General features: G+C 39.7%; 2 protein-coding genes across 2 annotated transcripts; both read right to left on the bottom strand.

The window, feature by feature from the left end:
* Window positions 1-447: 447 nt before the first annotated feature.
* On the bottom strand, window positions 448-4,789 carry LOC115671102 (uncharacterized). Its single transcript, XM_056321093.1, has 8 exons — window positions 4,304-4,789; window positions 3,688-3,755; window positions 3,028-3,175; window positions 2,868-2,948; window positions 2,655-2,741; window positions 2,155-2,240; window positions 1,689-1,809; window positions 448-872 (listed from the first exon to the last, which is right to left on the bottom strand). The coding sequence occupies exons 1-8, from the start codon at window positions 4,373-4,375 to the stop codon at window positions 795-797; spliced, it is 741 nt and encodes a 246-aa protein (XP_056177068.1). The 5' UTR covers window positions 4,376-4,789; the 3' UTR covers window positions 448-794.
* A 13,158-nt stretch (window positions 4,790-17,947) lies between these two features.
* On the bottom strand, window positions 17,948-22,497 carry LOC115671100 (uncharacterized). The gene is made up of 8 exons (XM_030592581.2): window positions 22,147-22,497; window positions 21,126-21,193; window positions 20,465-20,612; window positions 20,303-20,383; window positions 20,090-20,176; window positions 19,599-19,684; window positions 19,066-19,186; window positions 17,948-18,287 (listed from the first exon to the last, which is right to left on the bottom strand). Exons 1-8 carry the CDS (start codon window positions 22,423-22,425, stop codon window positions 18,210-18,212), a joined length of 948 nt encoding a protein of 315 aa, XP_030448441.1. The 5' UTR covers window positions 22,426-22,497; the 3' UTR covers window positions 17,948-18,209.
* Between the last annotated feature and the right edge of the window lie 380 nt (window positions 22,498-22,877).

The following is a 22,877-nucleotide window of genomic DNA, read 5'->3' as shown; positions in this document are numbered from 1 at the left end:
TTGACTTCTTTTGCACTGAGAGAGAAAGAGGGAGATAGAATTGAATTGGACTGTCACCGGCTTGATAGGTGATGCCTAGGTTCAAGCGTTAGGGTACATAATGTTGTCATCTTATGCAGTCCTTTCTATTTTGTCTTATCTAATATGTATTTACCATATCCAAGGCACCGACCAGCCACCGACCATGAAGGAAAGCGCTTTTATGTCTAGGAATTTCTCCAATGTGGTGGGTGTCTCTAATATGTATTATGCAAGCTTTTCTTTGCCTTTAGCCGATGGAAGGCGAGGTCCTTCAAAGAGCCTAGGAAGACCGGGATAATTTATTGCGTCAAGGTTTACCTGTCTAAGGCGGCTTCATCGTCATAGAGAAGAAGATACCCGAGCTGAGATCGGAGATAGAATGGAGTTCGCCCGACGGAGACTAGGATGCTGAAGGGAACATATTTCTTATTAATGTTCAGAGCGAGCACACACACTCTTAAAGACATGAACTGCAAATAAACAATGCATGCTTTTGTACAAAGTTGATCCGAGTCTTTTAGGTAATATAATCGCTTATCGAGAGTAAAAATAACAGGAGTTAACTGGCCCCTAAAATCACCTATTTTAGGTGCACCAGCCACTCCCAAACTGCTATATAGAGTTTTAAGGTACAATGAGCAGCTATGTTATGACAGCATACCTCATAGAGGGCAAATTTTTAAGGTATAGGTGGCATTTGAGGACTCATTAGTTGAAGACCACCTAACTCCTTTCCCTACTTGGAAAGGGCGATGCTTCCGCGCTTTCGTATCTCATGCTGTCAAGGCCTTTCTCGAGTGCACGATGTACATTGGATCCGATCGCCCAGGGTTTGGAGAAATATCCACAGACTGTAGATGGAAATGTAGCGTGAATTAGACTCATCAAAACCCCACAGACAGATAATCATGAATATAGAACATAAATGGAAGTAAGAACCCGATGATTTAGAAACAGTTTTGACATTTCCGAATCACAAACTCTTCATTCCTTTGTTATTTCTGTGTGAAATCCAAACACAAGAATCGAAATCCGCGGTCCATTCTTTCCCTCGCTCCATTCTGTCTCACCAGATGTAATAGCAGTGTCTCAAGATTCAGATCTATGCGAAAGTAAGGAAAAGTAACCGCTCCGCGAAGAAGCAAAAGGCATTTTGGGAACTGCAGTAGAAAGGAGGAGATTACCTATATGTATTTTGCATCAGAAGTTACTAGCCATGGAACCATGGTTCCCAAGCATCATATTGTGCAGCTTAAAATTTCATTCTCCATTTCTACTGATATTTTTACTGCTACCGATATTTTTACTAAAAGAAGTGCTGGTGAAAACTGGCGGATATAGTAGTTTCCATGTCTGATGCGATCTACATGATTCAAGTGGATTGAAGCCAGTTTATCAAATAAGCAATTGCTCTTTAAAGCTCAAACGCAAACATATGTGATGGCATTGATACCGTCTCTGAAATTCATCTTCCATCCACAGTATATGGTATATGAGGACACGGATAGTTACCCAAGCCCAGCATTGCAAGCGGCCAGAGCCATCAGAAGCTGGTTTTGCTTATGACATACTCTCTTAATATTAAAGCGATATGTATCTTTACTTTTCAAGAGATTAGCATCGCTATCATAATAGCAAGTGATACTAATAGGTAATATAAATATTACCTGAGGAGGCTCGAATCCTCCTGCATAATGGAAGTATGACCCAACAATCAAAACATGATCTGTATCACCTGTCGATGTCCATATTGAGATTGCTTTGGTCCAAAAGCAACGGTCGGAGAAACTGTTTCACCAATAAAGTATCAGAAATGCTTTATCACAGGCAAGGCACGAGAATTTGAGAACTAACAAAAACAGTTAGAATATCTTTATAGAACAACGAGGTTAACAAGGCCTTTGAGTTTAGGTTAAAAGAAAAATATATTGGTGCTGGCACACTCTATAACCACTACAATTGACTATTATGCTGATTTCTAACACCACGGAATCATGTAGTTGTGGAACTTATTGTGATGAACATGGAAAGCAAAATCTGCAAATGCTGGAGTATAATAGAGTTTTCTCGGAAGTGGGACCTTGAAACATTAAAAGAAGATCCTGAATAACTCTTTGTGAACATGTTCATAACCTCATTATTGCCTGGCCTCCTGGCTTAAGAATCCGAGACATCTCCTCGAAAACATCAAGAGGCTTAGTCAGATAGTCAACACTGACCTGTGAAATGACCAAGTTAGGTTCAGTTAACAACCGGGTAAAGGTTACTGGGATGCAGGTTTCTCATAGATGACTTCTCCATTACCAATTCTATCATCTTAATGCAATCTATACTTGGATACCATGACAGAGGAGCAAATCCAAGAGTAGGTAACTTCTCATTTTGAGCTGGAAGAGGTAAAATTATTTATTTTAGTTAACTCCCATAATCGGGCAAAGTCCATTTACTCCACTTAGAACAAACCCAAATGCAGTGCCTGAAGTTGGCTGACTAAGAAATGGTGGGTCCCTGCTGCAGAAAATTAACAAAGCTTGTCCAAATATATTCTTAGGTCATAGTAGAATTCTAAAGACATTAAAAAGCAATCTCTAGCTCTAGCTCTCTGAATTATGCTCGAAGGAAACTTTTCTTACCACATTTGTGATAACGTCGAAGGAATCATCTTCAAATGGAAGTGTAGGATTCACATTCAGGTCTTGGACAAAGTGCTCAGTCAGGACCTGCAGAACCAGTGGCAGGACTCAATAGGAGTTTCCTTATACACAATTAGAACATAGTATCTAACACATAAGACGAGCCCTCTTTTTATCCAGGGAAAATAATTCGACTGGACATTAATGCCTCACCGAATTCCGCTTGAGCTCTTGCTCGTTCATTCCCATTCCTACTATCCTCTCTTGCTTATATCCTTCAGGATAATGGCTTATCTAGATGTTTAGCAAATAAAGGAATTGTCATGTTAGAAATAAGAATGTATTAAAAGGCTGATTTCGATAGATGTCTTACCCAACTGCTACAAATATCGAGGACGCTGACTCCTGGACCGTTGCTAGGAGGTAAGACACTTGAGTAAAACTTAGTAAGTGCCGCAATGGCTGGATCATCTACATGTGTCACGAAACGAGGAGCCTTGTAGAACAAAGAATCTGGAGATCTGACGCCCAAAGAGATGCAAATTTCTTAGTTTAAAAAGCTATAAAAACCAGTCCCTTCGCTCCACATGTAGGACATTGATAAAAAAATTCTTGCATTTTCACGTATTGCAAATGCAACTATGACCTAGTAGCTGATCTAATAAGATTGAAGACCCGGCAGGAAAACATCTCAAGTGAGCAATAACTCCATGTTATAATCATAACATTATGACTATTATGTCTCCTATATGATGTGGCTGCATGACAGTGACTTTGAACCTTGTCTTATCATTCAAAGTGACATTATTGTGCGGGGATATTTCTGTGTTTTAAAAACAAAAGAATCTCCATCTCGACTAGTGAAATTCTTGTTCACATTCAGAGAGCATGAAAAAAACAGCTTCAGAACATCATGACTCCAGTGAAGTTGAAGTATGAAATGTATGCAAGTCAATAAGCGCATTAAGAAAAATATGTCTTCTGATTTAAAACAGAGTTCACTTCCAATAGAAGTTCAGGTTAAAGGAGTTACACATCATCTCGCTGGAAATCCTCCTCTTTGAACGGAAATTGTTCTGGCCATTCCACAGTCTTCAATACCTATAGGATCCTCGTTTCAATCAAGATAAAACCATAATCAGAGAAAATAGATAAAAGAAGCAAAAGGACAATGTATCATTGACAAGCAGCGTACTTTAAGAAAGGGTTTCGATGTTACTACGTAGATTACCAACTCTGTAGAGTATATTAACTTGTGTGGTAAGAAAAATTCAGACACCAGGCGGTCACCATCTCGAATAGCAAGTTAAGCCGAAGCAAGATCGTTTTCCCCCCCTCAACAACATGGACCGCAATTTACATACAGCCCCATGAGCAGAAGGCTGGTTGTCCAAGCAAGCTTCATGAGCACCTCCAAAATGAACTACTCAATGGACTCTTCCATAACAACGCAATCTCTTCATTCACAAGGAAACCACCAAAACCACAAATTGCAGAGAACCCGGAATCTCAAACGTACCCCAATCAAGAAATGAAAGAAAGCAACAATTATGATCATAATCCAAGAAACAGAATGCCCAACAGAGAAAAATCAAGAAACAACCCCCGCATGATGCCCAGAAGCCCCAGTGCAAGAAAAGGGCCGTCACCTGCTCGACGTTCGAAGAAGGCCTGGCGGAGGCAAGGAAGGATTTCCCGCCAAATGCACCGGACGTGGCCATGGACTCAGCCCAGGACGAAGCTCCGAGGTCTAAGACCAAAAGCGCCGAGCTGGTCTGAACTCAGAAGGTGGCCTTGCGTGTAGCGAATGCGTCACGAGTCGAATTCAGAGCACAGGCCTTAAAGAAAGGGGAGCTGAAGAAGGAGGGATGTGAACGAAACACCCGCCAAGATGCGTGCACTTGGGGTGGAGTCCCCAAGCTGGAGATACCCTTTTTGTTTGGGAGCGGTAGAAGTTGTCACGTTCGTGGACTTGCAGAACATCGAAGGACATTGGGGTCGCTGTCGCTGGTCATCGGGTGACAAGACACTCGGATGAGTCGAGCTCAGCTTTGAAAAAGAAGAAGCTCAATCGAGTTCGAGCCAAGGATCGTGTCTTGTATGATCGAGCGACCCAAGTGCGTAAACTTCACCGATGCCCATCTTCAATCACTCAATACATTGAATTTCCTTTTGAAATTGATGCTTCCCTGTTACAAACCCAAATAATTTTCTGGCAAAATATTCACCTTTATTGGTTGAAAATCGTTAACATGAAAGTGGATTAATATAATCCATTAGGCCAATTTCCAATAAAAATTGGTGTGCGGGCATAAAAAATGCATCTGTGGAGCTTGCCGTCTCTATATATCAAATGGGCAGGCCGTCTGTGAAAATTTTGATTCTTCTTCTGTGACGAGGTTACCTCTTAACCTAAGCACTAATGTTTTTTCTAAAGATATTTTATATTAATAATGTTTCTAGTAAGTATCTTTTCTAATTTCTTATTTTTAATTTAAAGGATCCACCTTGTGAGAATGGATTTTATAAACCAGACAAACTTGATAAAACCTATGATAGAGGAGAGTAACCATTCTGCTTACCCAGCAGTAGCCAGCCAAAGCTGTCTACTTTCACCACGTGAGGTCCCCTATTCCCCTTTCTTTCTTTGTCTTCCCGAGAGAGAGGGAATACGGGAGGTGACATTGGGGAGTCCCACCCTTCGAGGATTCTTCCTCCTATGTCTTCTCCCTTAAGCCTTTTAAGAATTTGCTTAGGTCCTACCATATTATCATTTTCCTATTCGATTTGCTTGCCCCACATACATTGTTTTCACAACACAAGTCAACAGCTAAATCACTTGGAAATTCTTGCTACAACTTAGTTGACTATCTAAGCTGTATACCTCGACAAGCATAATAAAGAGGGTTAAAAACAATTAAATTGCATTCCATCCGAAGAAACTGTTCTTGGTTGGACCACCATACATTCATAGGACAACTTTAATGAATGTATAGTAAAACCCTTAATGATAGTGCCAAAATGGAATTACCAATCACAATTCAGAGGCGTCATGCAGAGAAAGCTGAATCAAAGTCGGCTTTACTTCTTGAGTGACCCATATTCCAATGTCACTCTTAGGGAGAAAGAATAACGAATCAATGTTAATAACGGAGACCAAAATCTGCATATAGAAACTTATTATAGAAGAGTCAACATATTTGGAAGACATGGGCATGCACGACCGTTTGGTCTGGTCCAAGAGGTTCCCTATTTGAGCGATTCCTTTTACATCATCTGCATTTCTTCCTCATACTCATCTTCCCTTCTCTCATAATAACTCATTTTCCAAAAAAACCATCACTTTTAAGGACGAAGCAATGCTAGTAATGGAGACCAAAACCTGCATATAGAAACTTATTAGAGAAAAGTTAACATATCCGGAAGTTACGAGAGCTGGATATAAATAGGCCTTGGTAGATTAGATTTAGGGGTTTACTATGGAATATGAAGAGGAGGCAAAATTCTATGCTCCAAAATTGATGCCATGGAAGACAAAAGCCAATGAATTGATAAGTTGTGTAGTTGTAACAAACTGTTATGCACATAAAGATGATGTCGCGACCTAAATTTCTCAGGCTAATGGATTATTAAAACTAAGCCTAACTCGAGCCCTCCCAAGCCCTTCCAATTCGCGACTTAGGGTTTAAGTTTTTAACATCATGCTTGGAGTCGCCACTAATCTATTTGTGGTAGGTCGATTAGAAACCTAAATAAAACATAGGGAGATATGTTTTATTCTTACGAACAAGATATTCTAAGCATGATAAGTTGTGTAGTTGTAACAAACTGTTATGCACATAAAGATGATGTCGCGACCTAAATTTCTCAGGCTAATGGATTATTAAGACTAAGCCTAACTCGGGCCCTCCCAAGCCCTACCAATTCGCGACTTAGGGTTTAAGTTTTTAACATGCAAAAGTTTTCATGCTTGGAGTCGCCACTAATCTATTTGTGGTAGGTCGATTAGAAACCTAAATAAAACATAGGGAGATATGTTTTATTCCTACGAACCAGATATTCTAAGCTCGGGGACTTGATTACGCTAGATCTAGTCTAACGCCCTTTCGGTACCTTTTCTTTTAAAAAAAAATATTTATGCAGGCAGTCTGGATCCATTTTATTACCTAATCACTAACATGTGAGGTGTTCATGCGAGTGCGCAAACCACCAATTTAACACCCAAGAAAACAGTAAATAGATTGCAAGATTAGGAGAATGGCGTACCTTAAAGCAACGCAAACATCTGCATTGTTAGTGGCGTACCTTAAAGCAACGCAAACATCTGCATTGTTAGTAGAAAATCACATAGACAATCCTAAATATGATTTCTAATTACAAAGCAAGGCACTCAAGGTGTTCTTTAGGGTTTGCGCTTTATTAAAATGCAAACTAACCTATATGCAATGACGTGCAAAAAAAAAAAATGACATGCAATTAATGCTACCTAGCATGCGAACTATATGTCATGCGACGACGTGACCTAATTCTAATGACGGACAAATGATTTATTTTTGGTATTTTTTTCAATGAAATTCGGAATTAAAAATACTCAAATCAACATGCAATCTATCCTAGAGAAAATGATTTGATCTATCCTAAAGTGATTCTTTTTTGGGATTTTTATTAAAATTCGAAATTATTGAATATCCTAAATAATCCATTAAGATTAAAATAATCTCTAATTTAAACTAGGAAATATGCTACCCTAGATCCCAATTTAAATCAAATAATTATCTTATTCTTTTAGATATATTAAGGATTCCTTAAGCATGCAAAATTTCTAGTTTAAATCTAACTAACAAATTTTTGGATTTTCTTTATTTAAAAGGAAAACAATCAAACAATGATAACAACCACATTCAAACAATTCAAACAATCCACGCAATCCGCAAGATTCTTCAAATTCAGATAAGGCAAAGAAATCAAACTAACGGTCATATCTATAGGGTTATCAATATCGACAGAAAGTTGATTGTTCAAATTTGGAAAGCAAATAAAATCTATTATTATATTCAAGCGATTATGGACAAGATAAAGATTTTCCGTATCGCCGCGTATCGTACCTTAGGGATAAGGTCGGATAGTCGTCCAGATACGTTGCCAAATTAGGAATGATTCCTAATTTTGGGTGTTTTCGAATATTGCGGATACCACAAAATTATCCTAAGATATCTAGCTATCCACCAAATATTTACGAAATATCTAAATTATCCAAAAAACTGGAAAATTAAATATTTAAAAGAAATATTAGGATAATCTTACCTAATTGGCGGATGATTCCCAAATTCGAATTCGCGGCGAATCGGGATTACGGATTGAAATGGCCGACGGTGAGTGGGCCGGCAGCGGCGCAGGAGTAATTCAGCCGGGCTCCGGACTCACGGACAGTGACCGACAGGGAATTTCGACCAAGGGACGGCTCGTGGACTTGGCCACTCAGTTGGAACGTGCTACAGGGCGACTCGGTGTTCACGACGTTGGTATGGCTACTGCACTCAAGATCTATCTCCTCGTTTGACCGAGCCACTACCAATCCACCACCCCTTGGACTTTAGCGTTTAACCAAAGATCTGCCCCTCTTCTGTATTAGCAGCCAAAAGTTGGTTCTTGCAAGCTGAGGCACTCCAAGGAACGCTCGCCGCAGGGTCTCGTTGAAGATGGACAGTGATCGCAAAACTTCTCGGGAAGCGTCGCTGGTCGTCTGGAATTACGATGGTGAAGAGCTGAAGCGCACGGCCACAAATCTGGCCGTGAGAGAGGGGCCGGCGTTGGTGCGGCGGTAGGAGCAGCGGCGGCATCCTCAAGGCCACCCGTCTGGCCGTGAGGGGAACAGCGACTGGACGGCACAGTGGAGCGGCAGCGGCAGGCGGCGTCGTCGTCAGCGCCGGCAGGAGGAAGCAGCAGCTCGGACCACCAGATGCAGTGGCAGGGATGGTGTCTTCGGGGCAGCAGTGACACACGGCCACAGGTCTGGCCGTGAGCGGGTGCGACGTCGGTGGAGGCGCGGCGGTGAGGCAGCACGGATGCGCCCTCTCTCTCCCCCGTTCCTCTCTCTCGCTCTCGCTATTTCTCTTGTGCTCTCAAAAATGTCTTCTGGAAATTCTCCGAACCCCCTTCTCTGTCGCTTTTGGGTCCCTTTTATAAGCGGGGAAGACTTAGGCTTTCAAGGAAAGAGAATAAATCAAATTCCCTCATATTTAGAATATATTATATTCTGGCTCTTTTCATTATTTTGGCCTTTTTGTTCACGCCCATAGATGCAAGATATTGATCAGAATATACGCCCCTATATTGACCGGATTCCACTTTCCTCTCTTGTATTTTTTATATTGTTTCCCTTTTGCACGGAGATACAAAGGAAATCAAATTCACTGATCCTCCTCCCTTTTCTTTTTTTGCTTCTTTTCTTCCCCCTAACCGAGAGAATCGAGTGCCACGAGTGTTCGAAAGATCATGCCCATTTCGAAATATTATGCTAATTGACCAGAATTTTAGTAACATTAATTTCTGAATTGAGCGCAATATATTTTCCGATCATGGGCTCAATTAATTCTATTTCATGGACCCAAACAAACTAATTGAGCTCAAAACTATACTTGCAGCAGTCCAATAAGCTCAGAATATCCGATCCATCCAATTAGACCCATCTGACGCTAGCCCAATCACTATGCAATCAAGCTATATGATAAATGCTCCTAAAAACTATGTGCTGTGCCATCTAATTATATTTTTTATTTAGGCGTTAATCCCTAATTTTCTATGCAATTGTTCATAAATGACTAGTTAAAATTTAGGTGTCAACAGATGATTTACTCAATTTATGCAAGAAAACTTTTACCGTAAGACATTGAGCTACTTGAGAACATACTAAAATGCCCACAAAAATGAGATGCTGAAAATTGACATCGTTTGAGAATACTTCATATCCAAATTGCAGGCCAATACTAACAATCACAACGAGCCCTAGATCGAGACAAATCCCATCTGCATGATTTAATTGTTGAGAAATGAGAATGCTAAGTAGTAAGCAACACGTGTGGGCTCCAACACTGCATAGGCATTGCACAAGCCTTGCACGGGCACTGCACGGCCGTTCGGTCTAGTACGGGAGTTCCCTATTCGAGTGGTTCCTTTTGCATTATTTACATTTCTTCATCATACTCATCTTCCCTACTCTCATAATGGCTCAATTCTCTAGTGCCATGACTCTTAGAGAGAAGGAATAACGAAGCAATGCTAATAATGGAGACCAAAACCTGCATATAAAAACTTATTAGAGAAGAGTCAACATATTCAGAAGTCATGGCCCTGGCCATTCGGTCTAGTCCAGGAGGTTCCCGGCTCGTGTAGTTCTTTTTACATAGTTTACATTTCTTCCTCATAATCATCTTCTCTTATCTCATAATGACTCATTTCCAACAGAACCGTCACTCTTGAAGAGAAGGAATAACAAAACAATGTTAATAATGTAGACCAAAACCTAAACTTATTAGAGAAGAGTCAACATATTTAGAAGTTACGGGAATTGGACATAAATAGGTTTTGGTAGTAGAGATTTAGGGGCTTGCCATGAAATATGTAGAGCAGGCAAAATCCGATGCTCCAAAATTGATGCCATTGATGACAAAAGCCAATGAATTGATGGATTGTGTAGCTGTAACAAACTGTTATGCACATAAAGATGATTTGCTCAATTAATGCAAGAAAACTTTTACCGTAAGACATTGAGCTACTTGAGAGAACGTACTGAAATGCCCACAAAATGAGATGCTTAACATTGACATCTTTTGAGAATACTCCATATTCAAATCTTAAGCCAATACCAATAATCACAACAAGCCCCAAGTCAAGACAAATCCCATATGCCTGATTTAATTGTTGAGAAGTTAACATGTGTGGGCTCTAGCACTGCACGGGCATTGTATAGGCCTGGCACGAGCACTGCACGGGCCCTGCACAACCGTTCAGTCTAGTTTGGGAGTTCTCTTTTGAGCGGTTCCTTTTACATCATCTATATTTCTCCCTCATGCTTATCTAACATTCTCTCATAATAGCTTATTTTTCCATTGCCGTAACTCTTAGAGAGAAGGAATAACGAAGCAATGTAACATGCATATAGAAACCTATTAGAGAAGAGTCAAAATATTTGGAAGTCTTGGCCTTGCACGGCCGTTCGGTCTGGTCCAGGAGGTTCCCTATTCGAGCAGTTCCTTTTGCATCATCTACATTTCTTCTTCATACTCATCTTTTTTTGTCTCATGATGACTCATTTACAACGGAACCGTCACTCTTAGAGAGAAGGAATAATGAAACAACGTTGATAATGCAGACCAAAACTTGCATGTAGAAACTCATTAAAAGAGTCAACATATTTGGAAGTCACAAGAGCTGGATATAATTAAGTTTTGGTATAAGAGATTTAGGGGCTTGCCATGGAATGTGCAAAGTAGGCAAAATTCAATACTCCAAAATTGATGCTATCGAAGACAAAAGCCAAGGAATTGATGGGTTGTGTAAACGCAACAACCTGTTATGTACATAAAGATGATTTTCTCAATTTATGCAAGAAAACTTTTACCTGAAGACAATGAGCTACTTGAGAGAACATACTGAAATGCCCACAAAAATGAGATGCTGAACATTGACATATTTTGAGAATACTCCATACCCAAATCTTATGACAATACCAACAATCACAATAAGCCCCACGTCAAGACAAATCCCATCTATATGATTTAATTGTTGATAAGTTAGAATGCTAAGTAGTAAGCAGCATGTGTAGGCTCCAGCACTGCATAGGCATTGCATGAGCACTGCACGGACCCTGCAAAGTCTTCGGTTTAGTCTGGAAGGTTCCTTGTTCGAGCAATTCCTTTTGCATCATCTACATTTTTTCCTTATACTCATTTTCCATTCTATCATAATGGCTCATTTCACTAGTGCCATCACTCTTAAAGAGAAGGAATAACGAAGTAATGCTAATAATGGAGATCAAAACCTGCATGTAGAAACTTATTAGAGAAGAGTCGACATATTTAGAAGTTACGGCCCTGCACAGCTAATCGGTTTGGTCCGGGAGGTTCTCTGTTCAAGCAGTTCCTTTTGCATCATCTACATTTCTTCCTCATACTCTTCTTCCATTGTCTTATAATGACTTATTTCTAATAAAACCGTCACTCTTAGAGATAAGAAATTAATAATGTAGACCAAACCTGCAGATATAAAACTTATTAAAGAAGAGTCAATATTTTTGGAAGTCACGGGAGCTGGATATAAATATGTCTTGGTAGCAAAGATTTAGGGGCTTGCCATGTAATATACATAGTAGGCAAAATCTGATGCTCCAAAATTGATGTCATCGAAGACAAAAGCCAAGGAATTGATGGGTTGTGTAGTTGCAATAAACTGTTATGCACATAAAGATGATTTACTCAATTTATGCAAGAAAACTTTTAATTTATGACATTGAACTACTTGAGAGAACATACTGAAATGCCCACAAAAATGAGACGTTGAACATTGACATCGTTTGAGAATACTCCATATCCGAATCTCATGCCAATACCAACAATCATAACGAGCCCTAGGTCAAGACAAATCCCATCTGCATGATTTAATTGTTGATAAATAAGGATGCTAAGTAGTAAGCAACACATGTGGGCTCCAGCACTACACGGACACTGCATGGGCCCTGCACAGCCGTTCGGTCTATTCCGAGAGGATCCTTGTTTGAGCAGTTTCTTTTGTATTATCTACATTTTTTCCTCATACTCATCTTCCCTTCTCCCATAATAGCTCATTTCTCCTATGCCATCACTCTTAGAGAGAAGGAATAACGAAGCAAAGCTAATAATGGAGACTAAAGCCTGCATATAGAAACTTATTAGAGAAGAGTCAAACATATTTGGAAGTCACGGCCCTGCACGCCTATTTGGTCTAGTCCGAGAGGTTCCCTCTTCGAGCGGTTCCTTTTGAATCAACTATATTTCTTCATCATACTCATCTTCCCTTGTCTCACAATGGCTCATTTACAACACAATCGTTACTCTTAGAGAAAAGGAATAACGAAGCAATGCTAATAATGGAGACCAAAACCTGCAAATAAAAAATTATTAGAGAAGAGTCAACATATTTGGAAGTTAATGGAGCCGGATATAAATAGGTCTTAGTAGCAAAGATTTAGAGGCTTGTCATGAAATTTGCAAAGTAGGTAAAATATGATGCTCCAAAATTGATGCCAATGAAGACAAAAGCCAAGGAATTAATGTGTTGTGTAGCTGCAACAAACTGTTATGAACATAAAGATGATTTACTCAATTTATGCGAGAAAACTTTTATAGTAAGATATTGAGATACTTGAGAGATCATACTCAAATGCCCACAAAAATGAGATGCTGAACATTGACATCTTTTGAGAATACTTCATATCCGAATCTTAGGCCAATACCAACAATCACAACGAGTCCCAGGTTGAGACAAATCCCATTTGCATGATTTAATTGTTGAGAAGTTAGAATGCTAAGTAGTAAGCAGCACGTGTAGGCTCCAGCACTGCATGAGCATTGCACTGGCCTTGCTTGGCCGTTCGGTCAGGTTTGGGAGTTCCCTAGTCGAGTGATTCTTTTTGCATCATCTACATTTCTTTTTCGTACTAATATTCACTTCTCTCATAATGACTTATTTCTCCAGTGTCTTTGGAGATCTGTCACATATGTATTTTGTTGGAAATATATATTTTGTTGGTTATGCTCTAATTCAGGCGAAAGGATCAGAGTTTCACTAATTACTACCTCCACTAATAACTTGATATTTAGAAATCTTGCGTATTGGTAATTCAAAATTGAGATTATAAAGTGGAGCGCTTTAAACAAAGAACACTTGCTCTCTCTTATGTTCGCTCTCAAAATGGCTTCCAATGATTGGATTTCTAACGATCATTAGAAATTCATAATTATTTTTCTTATGCTTTGCTTAATCCTTAAGTTAATGATCAAATACCTTAAACCCTCCATATTAAGGTTTAAGCTCAGTCCTTTTAGCAGACTAAGCTTATACCCTTAGTTTCCAACGAGCCCTTGGTTTCCGACAAGGCGGCCAACCTGCGATTAGTAAATTATTTTTATTTTTTTAATTCTTTGAATTTTCAATAAAATGAATCTTTTTAGGACTAGACACAGAGGATGAGGATGAAAAAAATGAAGAAGAATGTGGTGGGAAAGGTGGAAATTGGCAACTATGTAATTTATTACACAAATTCCCCAATTTTGGAACGGAATGTAGTCCATTCAGGTAATTTTGGTTAGAAATTGCTGACATAGATGTTGATTGTCCTACATAGCATGACCAATGCTAACGTGGACAAATTTTAACTTTTTTCTTGTCTTTTCTTTCTTTGTTTTTTTTACACATCACTAGCTAACCATTGCCTGCCATAGGTGAGGATGTTGAGCCCTCACCCCTATTGGTCGGTGAGGGCCTTCGCGCCCTAGCCAAGATCCAGGCGAGGGCGTTGGGCTCTCACCCATATCTAGGCAAGAATGTCACCACCCTCTCTTGGATCTTGGCGAGGGCGCAAAGGCCCTTGCTTGTGGCTGGGAGGGGTGGAGGCCCTCGCCTAGACCTTGCCTGTAGCTAGCCAGTAGGGGTGAGCACGGTTTCAGGGTAGAACCGAACCGACGGGTCCGGTTCGGTTCCCAGTTCTAAGGAGGGAGGTTCCGGTTCCCGGTTCTATTTTTTAAGGAACCGCCGGTTCCCGGTTCCTATAGGAACCGAACCGGAACCGGAACCGGGTACCATAATTGTAAAATCCCTAATTTTCTTTTCACTTTTCACTCTCAGTCTCAGCTCTCAAACTCTCATCGACGGCGTCACACTGAACCTTCTGCGTTCCACCGCGACGCTGAGCCTCTTCCACCGCCGCGACGCTGAGCCCCTTCCGTCGCGACACTGAGCCTTCCGCGTTCCATCACGACACTGAGCCTTCCGCGTTCTGCCGCGACGCTGAACCCCTTTCGCCATTGCGACGCTGAGCCCCTTCCATCACTTCGCTTACCTCGTCTTTTGCTACCTTCAAGAATCAGGTAACCAAATTTCTTCTTCGTCTCCTTCTGGTTCATTTTTGCAAATGTGGTGACGGCAGTGGCCGATTTGGTGTTGCGTTGTTGACGACTCTAGGGTTTCTGTCAATGTGGCTCGTGCGATTGTTAGAGCACTTTGAAGTTGGAGTTTTGTTCCTGCTTGTTTGTTTGCTAAAATTGTTGTAATGGCTGAGTTGATTTTTCGTTTGGGGCAAAAGGGCATCTGAATGGGTATAGATATAGCCATGGCTAGATCTCTTTGCTTTGAACTAATTTTTCCGAATTGGTATTAGTATGGATAAAGCATTTGTATCTATTTTTCCTTACTTTTTGACTTATAGCCGCAGCCTGCAGGAGTTGGCTTTGGTTTTAAGTGAATGGGACCAAAGAAGTGGGAAAAATAGAGTGTAAACTCTGATTTATATAAATTAATCAAGTGAAAAAACAGAGTGTAAACTTTGACTCTATTCGCCTCTTTCCTAGTGATTCACAATCTAACAAGTCAAAAACTCAACATTGCCACACAAAATCAATTCATCCGAATGGGTAAAAGGGCATATGTATTTTCTAATTAGAGGATAGCTTTGTCTGTGCCACCCTAGTCTGAACAATATTTCCAAGGAAAATCTGAATACTACTCAATTCTCCCCTACTTATGGATTTGGTAGAGAAATTGATATCTTTTCTAGTCTAGAGGAGATTGGAGGGGAATATGGGTTATGTGATTTTGCCCTTGTGTTGTGTCTGCTTCTTTTGTTGAGAATTTTCTTATGGGTAGGTTTGGGATGTGATTATGGGGGAAAGGGTGATCTTTTTAGATCCGGTTGGGGTCAATGCAAGCAAACTTGAAATCATGAGTATAGCTTATGTCACTGGGAAACTTGCTACTATCAAGAATTTATCTCGTTCGGTCTTTCTCCAATGGCTTTAATGTAGAATATTTAGGAATTGTTATTACTACAGATGTGGTTGTGGTAATTGATCTCGGCTCATTTATGCTTTATCATTTATGGTATATGTGAAAAATCTGATTTGATTGTGAGTATATGGACTAAATTGCAGCTTGGAGGAAGACACTGGATTAGTTTTTAGATTTATCATTGGTAGGACTAATGATGGGGCGAAGATGATGGAATTGAAAAGGGAAGTGGCACAGTATGATGACTTCTTGCTGTTGGATACAGAAGAGGAGTACAACAAGCTCCCCTACAAAACGTGAGCACCATTCTCTCTCTCTCTCTCATCCGCTTTAAACTGCAGGTTAACTTTCTTCAAAACCGCCTATGCACTTTTTGATGCTGAGTTCTATGTTAAAGCGGATGATGACATCTATCTTAGGCCATCATTTTCAATCTTGCTCAACATATATGTCAACAAATGATGTCATGTTCTTTTTTTGTGAGATCTATCTTGATTTTGATGAGAGTTTTCATCCTTAGTTGCAAATGATAAACAAATCCATTATGTAACAGGCCACTCTTTATTCTTTACACGTTTACAATCTTCGTGGTTTGTTCAATAACTAGTCTTTCGTTTTGTTTAACTAAAAATGAAACAAGAAAAAAAAAAGAACCTAGAACCGACCCTGGAACCTGTGATAGGGTAGGTTCCAGGTTCCACGTTTCGACGGGTAGGTTCCAAGTTTCAAAAAATGAAGAACCTGTACCCGAGGGTAGGTTCCAGATTCCAGGCGGAACCTGTAAGGAACCGGGAATCGCTCACCCCTACCAGCCAGGGTCAACTGACAACCTTGCCAGCTCACAGTTAAGAAAAAAAAAGAAAGGAAAGAAATTAAAAAAAAGTAATAAAAAATTCAGACAATTTAAAAAATTTATCAACGTTAGCAGTGGACATGCCACATAGGACGGTCGATGTCCATGTCAGCGATTTTTGGCTAAAATTTGCCGAATGGAATACATTGGCAAATTGTTCGGCCAATTGTCAAAATGTTTTAAGTCTCAATTGGCACAATTGAAAGGTTTAAGACTGAATTGGTACAAGTGCAATAAGTTTAGAATTTTTTGGTACTTCTCCCAAACTTAAGCATACACTTTCACGATGTATAGATATATATATTTTTGGTAACCGAGGTGTCCGGGCCAGTTTGCATGCACCTCGACTATTCCTTGGGGGAGACTAGCACAGCAACCCACCGCCATGGCCCCTCATTTAAATCACAAGTGTTCAGCTGGGAAATCGAACCTGGGACCAGTGCACCTAACCACACAATCCCAAGTACGCCATAACCAACTGAGGTACCCATGGGTGGGTACGATGTATAGATATTGATGTGCATATTCACGTATAATTCTTCATAATATTTGAAATTCAAATAATAATTTAAGTTTCGATGGGAAAACAAACGAGTATCTTTCGCCTTTCGTTAAGTCTAAACAAATAGTTTTGAATTTTATTTCTTGATGTCATTTCAAACAATTTTAGTTAGAGCTGAGTTGCTTGTTAGGTAAATGCTACGGCTGACAATTCATATTCACCTGTTAGAATCGGGTTCTCTAACCATGTCGAGTAGTATCATTAAAGACCACTTTTATTTTTATCAATTATTCTATAAAATTTATGTATGTTAAATCCAAGTCAATTCGTATCAGCTTCGGGCTTGCCATATAATCGTGTTAGTCCATGTCATAAATCGCCAGCCCTCGTGTTAGGTTGCAAAGAAATTCAATTTAAATGCAGTAGAGCAGCGACATTATTTTAATGAGCTAGAAGATAGGGTGCCTTCAATAACCCCATTAAACGCCGGAAAGTTTAATTTTCAGCACTTATGTTAAATCAAGTGCCTTTGATAACTTCTACATACATACAATTTAATCGATTATTTCAAGTAAAAAACAGCTTAATGGAGTAAGTAAGGAAGGACTTACTAATTGATTAAGCGATGAAACATACAATGAAAATTAAAATCTCACCAATTATATGGTCAGAATCTTCCTATAATGCGCACTATTCTATGTTCAGCAAGAAACTAACAAGAATTATTATTTAACAAGAAAATTAACAAGAATCTTCCAATAATTCGTTGAAAAACCCATACGCGAGCTGAAATTGGAGATAGAATGTAGTTTATTTCCTATTATTGTTCAAAGCAAATACACTCTTAAATATGACATGAATTACAAATAAACAATTCATGCCTTTATATAATAATAAAAATTGATTAAATTCTTGACTGATAGCATTAACTCGAATAACAAGAGTTAATAATCACTAATTTTAAAAAAAATGCCAAGAGTGAATTGGCCCCTAAAATCACCTATTTTAGGTGCACCCACCACTCCCAAACTGTTATACAAGAGTTCTGAAGTACAATGAGCGGCCATTATCATAGCATAGGAGCATCTGAAGATGTTGGTTGAAGACCATCTTAACTTCTTTTCCCTACTTGGAAAGGGCGACGCTTCCGCGCTCTCAAATCTCAAGCGGTCAAGGCCTTTCTCGAGTGCACGATGTACATCGGATCTGTCCGCCCGGGGTTTGGAGAAATATCCACAGCCTGTAGATGGAAATGTTGCATGAATTTGACTCATCAAACCCCCACGGACAGTAGCCGTGAATACAGAACATACATAAAAATAAGAACTCGACGATGTAAGAACAGTTTCGACAATTCAGAATCACAAACTCTTCATTCCTTTATTATTCCTGTGTGATATCCAAACACAAGAATCAACATACTCAGTACATTCACTCCCTCGCTTCATTCTATCTCACCAGATCTAACCGCGGTGTCTCGAGAGTTAGATCCATGCAACAAGGAAAAGAAAATGCTCTGAGAAGCAAAAGCTGCAGTGGAAAGGAGGAGACAGCCTACGTGACTTTTGCATCAGAAGATAGCTAGCCACAGAACCACAGTTAACAAGCATCATATGGTGCAGCTTAAAAAATCATTCTGCTTTTATACAGATATTTTCACTAAAAGAAGTGCTGGTGGAAACAGGCAGAATTAGTAGTTTCCATGCGTGATGCCACCTACACGATTCAAGTGCATTGAAGCCAGTTTCTGGAGTAAGCAGTTGCTCTTTAAAGCTCAAATGTATACATATGTTACGGCGTTGACACCGTCCCTGAAAATTTATCTTCCATCCACAGTGTACGATATATGAGGACAAGGATAGTTACCCAGAACCACATTGCTAGTGGCCAGAGCCATCAGAAGCTGGTTTTGCTTATGACATGCTCTCATTATATTTACGCGATAATTATTTTGCTTTTCAAGAGATAAGTATCGCTACATATTAGCAAGTGATACTAATAGGTAATACAACTATTACCTGAGGAGGCTCGAATCCTCCTGCATAATGGAAGTATGACCCAACAATCATAACATGATCTGTATCACCTGTTGATGTCCATATCGAGATTGCTTTGGTCCAAAAGCAACGGTTAGAGAAACTGTTTCACCGAGAAAGATATCAGAAGTGCTTCATCACAGGCAAGGAGGAACTGACAAAAATGGTTAGAATATCTTTATAGAACAATGGGGTTAATAAGGCCTTTGAGTTCAGTTTAAAAGGCGAATATATTGGTGCTGGTTCATTCTAAAACCATGACGTTATCAAGGCCTTTTCCCATGTTTTGGTTAAAGGAGGAAAATATTGGTGCTGGCACATTCTATAACCACTACAATAGGCTATTATGCTGATTTCTAACATCATGGAATCATGTAGTCGTGGAACTTATTGTGATCAACAAGGAAAACAAATCCTGCAAATGCTGGAGTATGATAAAGTGTCCTTGGAAGTTGGAACTCGAAACATCAGAAGAAGCTCCTGAATAACTAACTCTTTGTGAAGATATACATCACCTCATTATCGCCTGGCCTCCCGGCTTAAGAATCCGAGACATCTCCTTGAAAACATCGAGAGGCTTAGTCAGATAGTCAACACTGACCTGTGCAGTGACCAAGTTAGGTTAGCTTAACAACAGGGTAAAGGTTACTGGGACGCAGGTTTCTTGTAGATGCTTCACCATTCGAAATCCATCATCTTAATGCAACTTATACTACCATGAAAGAGGAGCACATCCAAGAAAAGGTAATTTGTCATTCTGAACTGGAAGAGGTAATTCGTTATCTAAGTTAACTCCAATGATCAAGCAAAGTCGACTAACAAAGGAAGGAATAAACCCAAATACAGACCCTGCAGTTGGATGACTAACAAATGGTGGGTCAATGCTGCAGAAAATTAACAAAAGCTGGTCCAAATATTTACTTAGGTCATAGTGGAATTCTAAAAGACATTAAATAGCAATCTCTGGCTCTCTGAATTATCCTCCAGAAGGAGAAATTTTTCTTACCACATTGGTGATGACGTCGAAGGAATTATCTTCAAATGGAAGTTTAGGATTCACATTCAAGTCTTGGACAATGTATTCAGTCAGGACCTACAGAACCAGTGGCTGGACTTAAGATGATCTCCTTATACACAATTAGAACATAGTATCCAAAACATAAAACAATCCCTCTTTTTTATCCAGACAAAATAGTTCGACTAGACAATAAAGCCTCACCGAATTCCGCTTGAGCTCTTCCTCATTCATTCCCATTCCTACTATCCTCTCTTGCTTGTATCCTGCTGGATAATGGCTTATCTAGATATTTAGCAGATAAAGGATTGTCAGGTTAGAAATAAGAATGTATTGAGAGGCTGGTTTTGAAATAGAATGTCTTACCCAACTGCTACACATATCGAGGATGCTGACTCCAGGACTGTTGCTAGGTGGTAAGACCCTTGAGTAAAACTTAGTAAGTGCAGCAATGGCTGGATCATCTATATGTGTCACAAAACGAGGCGCCTCATAGAATGAAGAATCTGAAGATCTGCCCTAAAGAGACGCAACTTTCTTAGTACAAAAAGCTATAAAAGCCAGCACCATAACTACACAAGTAGGATATTGACAAAAAAAAAAATTCTTGCATTTTCACATATTGCACGTGCAACTATGACCTAGTAGTGTGCTGATCTAATAAGATAGAAGACCCGGCAGGAATCATCTCAAGTCAGCAATAAGTCCACGTTATAATCATAACATTGTGATTATTATGTCTCTAAGCTGGTGTGGCTGCATGACAGTCACTTTGAACCTTGTCTTATCATTCAAAGTGTAATCATGTGAGGATACTTTTGCGTTAAAAAAACAAAAGAATCTCCATCGCCCTTAGTGAGAATTCTTGTTCACATGAAGAGAGCATAAAAAAGAGCTTCAGAACATGATGAATCCAGTGAAATTGAAGTATGAAATGAATGCAAATCAATAAGCACATTAAGGAGAAAATGTCTGCTGATTTAGAACAGAATCCACTTCCAACAGAAGTTCAAGTTAAAGAAGTTACTCATCAAAGCGCTGAAAACCCTCCTCTTTGAACGGAAATTGTTCTGGCCATTCCACATTCTTCAATACCTATAGGATCCTCATTTAAATCAAGACCAATCATGTTCAGAGAAAAGAAATAAAAGAAGCAAAAAGACAGCGAATCATTGACAAGCAACCTAGTGTAAGAAAAGGTTTCATTGGGTTGTTGTAGATTGTTAGAAAATCCAATCCAAAAGCTTTAGTCTGTTAGATAGAGAGAGACCACATGAATATACAGAGCATTTAGGACCTGTTGTCAAGTACTGTGGTACAATAACCCCTCTCACGTGCAAGCCGGAGTATGAGCGGCGGCACGTGGAATTTTGGTCCACTGCCAACCGTTCTAAAAATTTAAGCTATTAGATAAAGACGTGGTTTATCATTTAAATATTCTAACACTCCCCCTCACGCTTAGTTTAATCTTTTTGCCTAGTACTAAACATGGACATATTTAATTGGGGAGGTAAATGGAGCTTAAAAAGATTTTAATTTAGGACCTCCAGCTGTGATATCATATGAGATTTTGTGTGATCACTGCCAGTATATTAATATGTGCCCTAAGAAAAATTCAGACACCCGGCGGTCACCATCTCGAATAGCAAGTTAAGTGAAGCAAAATAATTTTTCCCCCTCAACAATATGGACCGCAGTTTACTTACAGCCTCATCCTCCACATATAATCTTTAGAAATTTCTGCAACTTTAAATGCAGAAGGCTGGTTCTCCAAGCAAGCTTCATGAGCACCACCAAATTGAACTACTCAATAGACTCTTCTACAATAACGCAATCACTTTATTCACAGGGTAACCACCAAAACCACAGATTCTAAAGAAACCCAGAATTTCAAAACGTACCCCAATCAAGAAATGAAAGAAACGAACTCCAGAAATTCTCAACAACCACGATCAAAATCCAAGAAACGGAATGCCCAACAGAGAAAAATCAAGAAACAACCCCGGAAGATGGCCAGAAGCCCCCGGTGCAAGAAAAAGGGCCGTCACCTGCTCGACGCTCGAAGAAGGCCTGGCGGAGGCGAGGAATGATTTCCCGCCAAATGCGCCGGACGTGGCCATGGACTGAGCCCAGAACGAAGCTCCGAGGCCTAAGACCAAGCGCCGGGCTGGTCTGAAGGCGGTCTTGCGCTTGGCGAATGCGTTGCGAGTCGAATCAAGAGCACAACAGGTGGGAAGAAGCGGAGCTGAAGAAGGAGGGAGCGAACGAACGCCCGCCAAAATGCGGGGAGCACTTGGGTGTGGCCTCAGCTGGAGATAATTGGCCATCTCCTCCTTCGTTTGTGAGTGGTAGAAGTTGCACGTTCGTGGCCTTATGGAACATTGAAGACATTTGGGCTCAATCGAGTTCGAGCCAAGGATCATGTTTTATATATGAGTTAATATAACGAAAAACTCAAAATCGATACATTCGTAATAAATTTATCTCAAATTAAACCCCATATTAGTATAATTATGATAATTTTATCTTATGTTAGTTTTCGTTAAATTTTACCGTCAAATTTCTAAGTTGGATAGCACGTGGCAATTGATGGGTATATCGGTTTGAGGTTTTCTCCTCTGTTTGTCACAGGTGTACCGGTTTTTATTTTTTCATGATATTAATTCAATTTAACAGAGAGAAAATTTATCGCAAATGTATTAATTTGGGGTTTTTGAAGGTCAAAATATTAGTTTGTGGCAAATTTATCACGGATGTGCAGTTTGAGGTTTTTCGTGAT

The sequence above is a fragment of the Syzygium oleosum genome, unplaced genomic scaffold (assembly GCF_021117445.2).
Source record: "Syzygium oleosum isolate NSW1041296 unplaced genomic scaffold, Sole_v2.1 Sole_v2.21, whole genome shotgun sequence".
Classification (NCBI taxonomy): domain Eukaryota; kingdom Viridiplantae; phylum Streptophyta; class Magnoliopsida; order Myrtales; family Myrtaceae; genus Syzygium; species Syzygium oleosum.
The sequence above is the reverse complement of the archived record's forward strand: the minus strand, read 5'-3'. Positions and strand labels throughout refer to the sequence as shown.

Coding starts and splice junctions, on each gene's coding strand:
- LOC115671100 (XM_030592581.2), bottom strand. CDS start 22,425: ATGGCCAATTATCTCCAGCTGAGGCCACACCCAAGTGCTCCCCGCATT. Junction 20,177..20,302: donor AAGAGCTCAAGCGGAATTCG/GTGAGGCTTTAT, acceptor CTGGTTCTGTAG/GTCCTGACTGAATACATTGT. Junction 18,288..19,065: donor GAGGATTCGAGCCTCCTCAG/GTAATAGTTGTA, acceptor TTCCATCTACAG/GCTGTGGATATTTCTCCAAA.
- LOC115671102 (XM_056321093.1), bottom strand. CDS start 4,375: ATGGCCACGTCCGGTGCATTTGGCGGGAAATCCTTCCTTGCCTCCGCC. Junction 1,810..2,154: donor GGAGGCCAGGCAATAATGAG/GTTATGAACATG, acceptor TTGGTGAAACAG/TTTCTCCGACCGTTGCTTTT. Junction 873..1,688: donor GAGGATTCGAGCCTCCTCAG/GTAATATTTATA, acceptor TTCCATCTACAG/TCTGTGGATATTTCTCCAAA.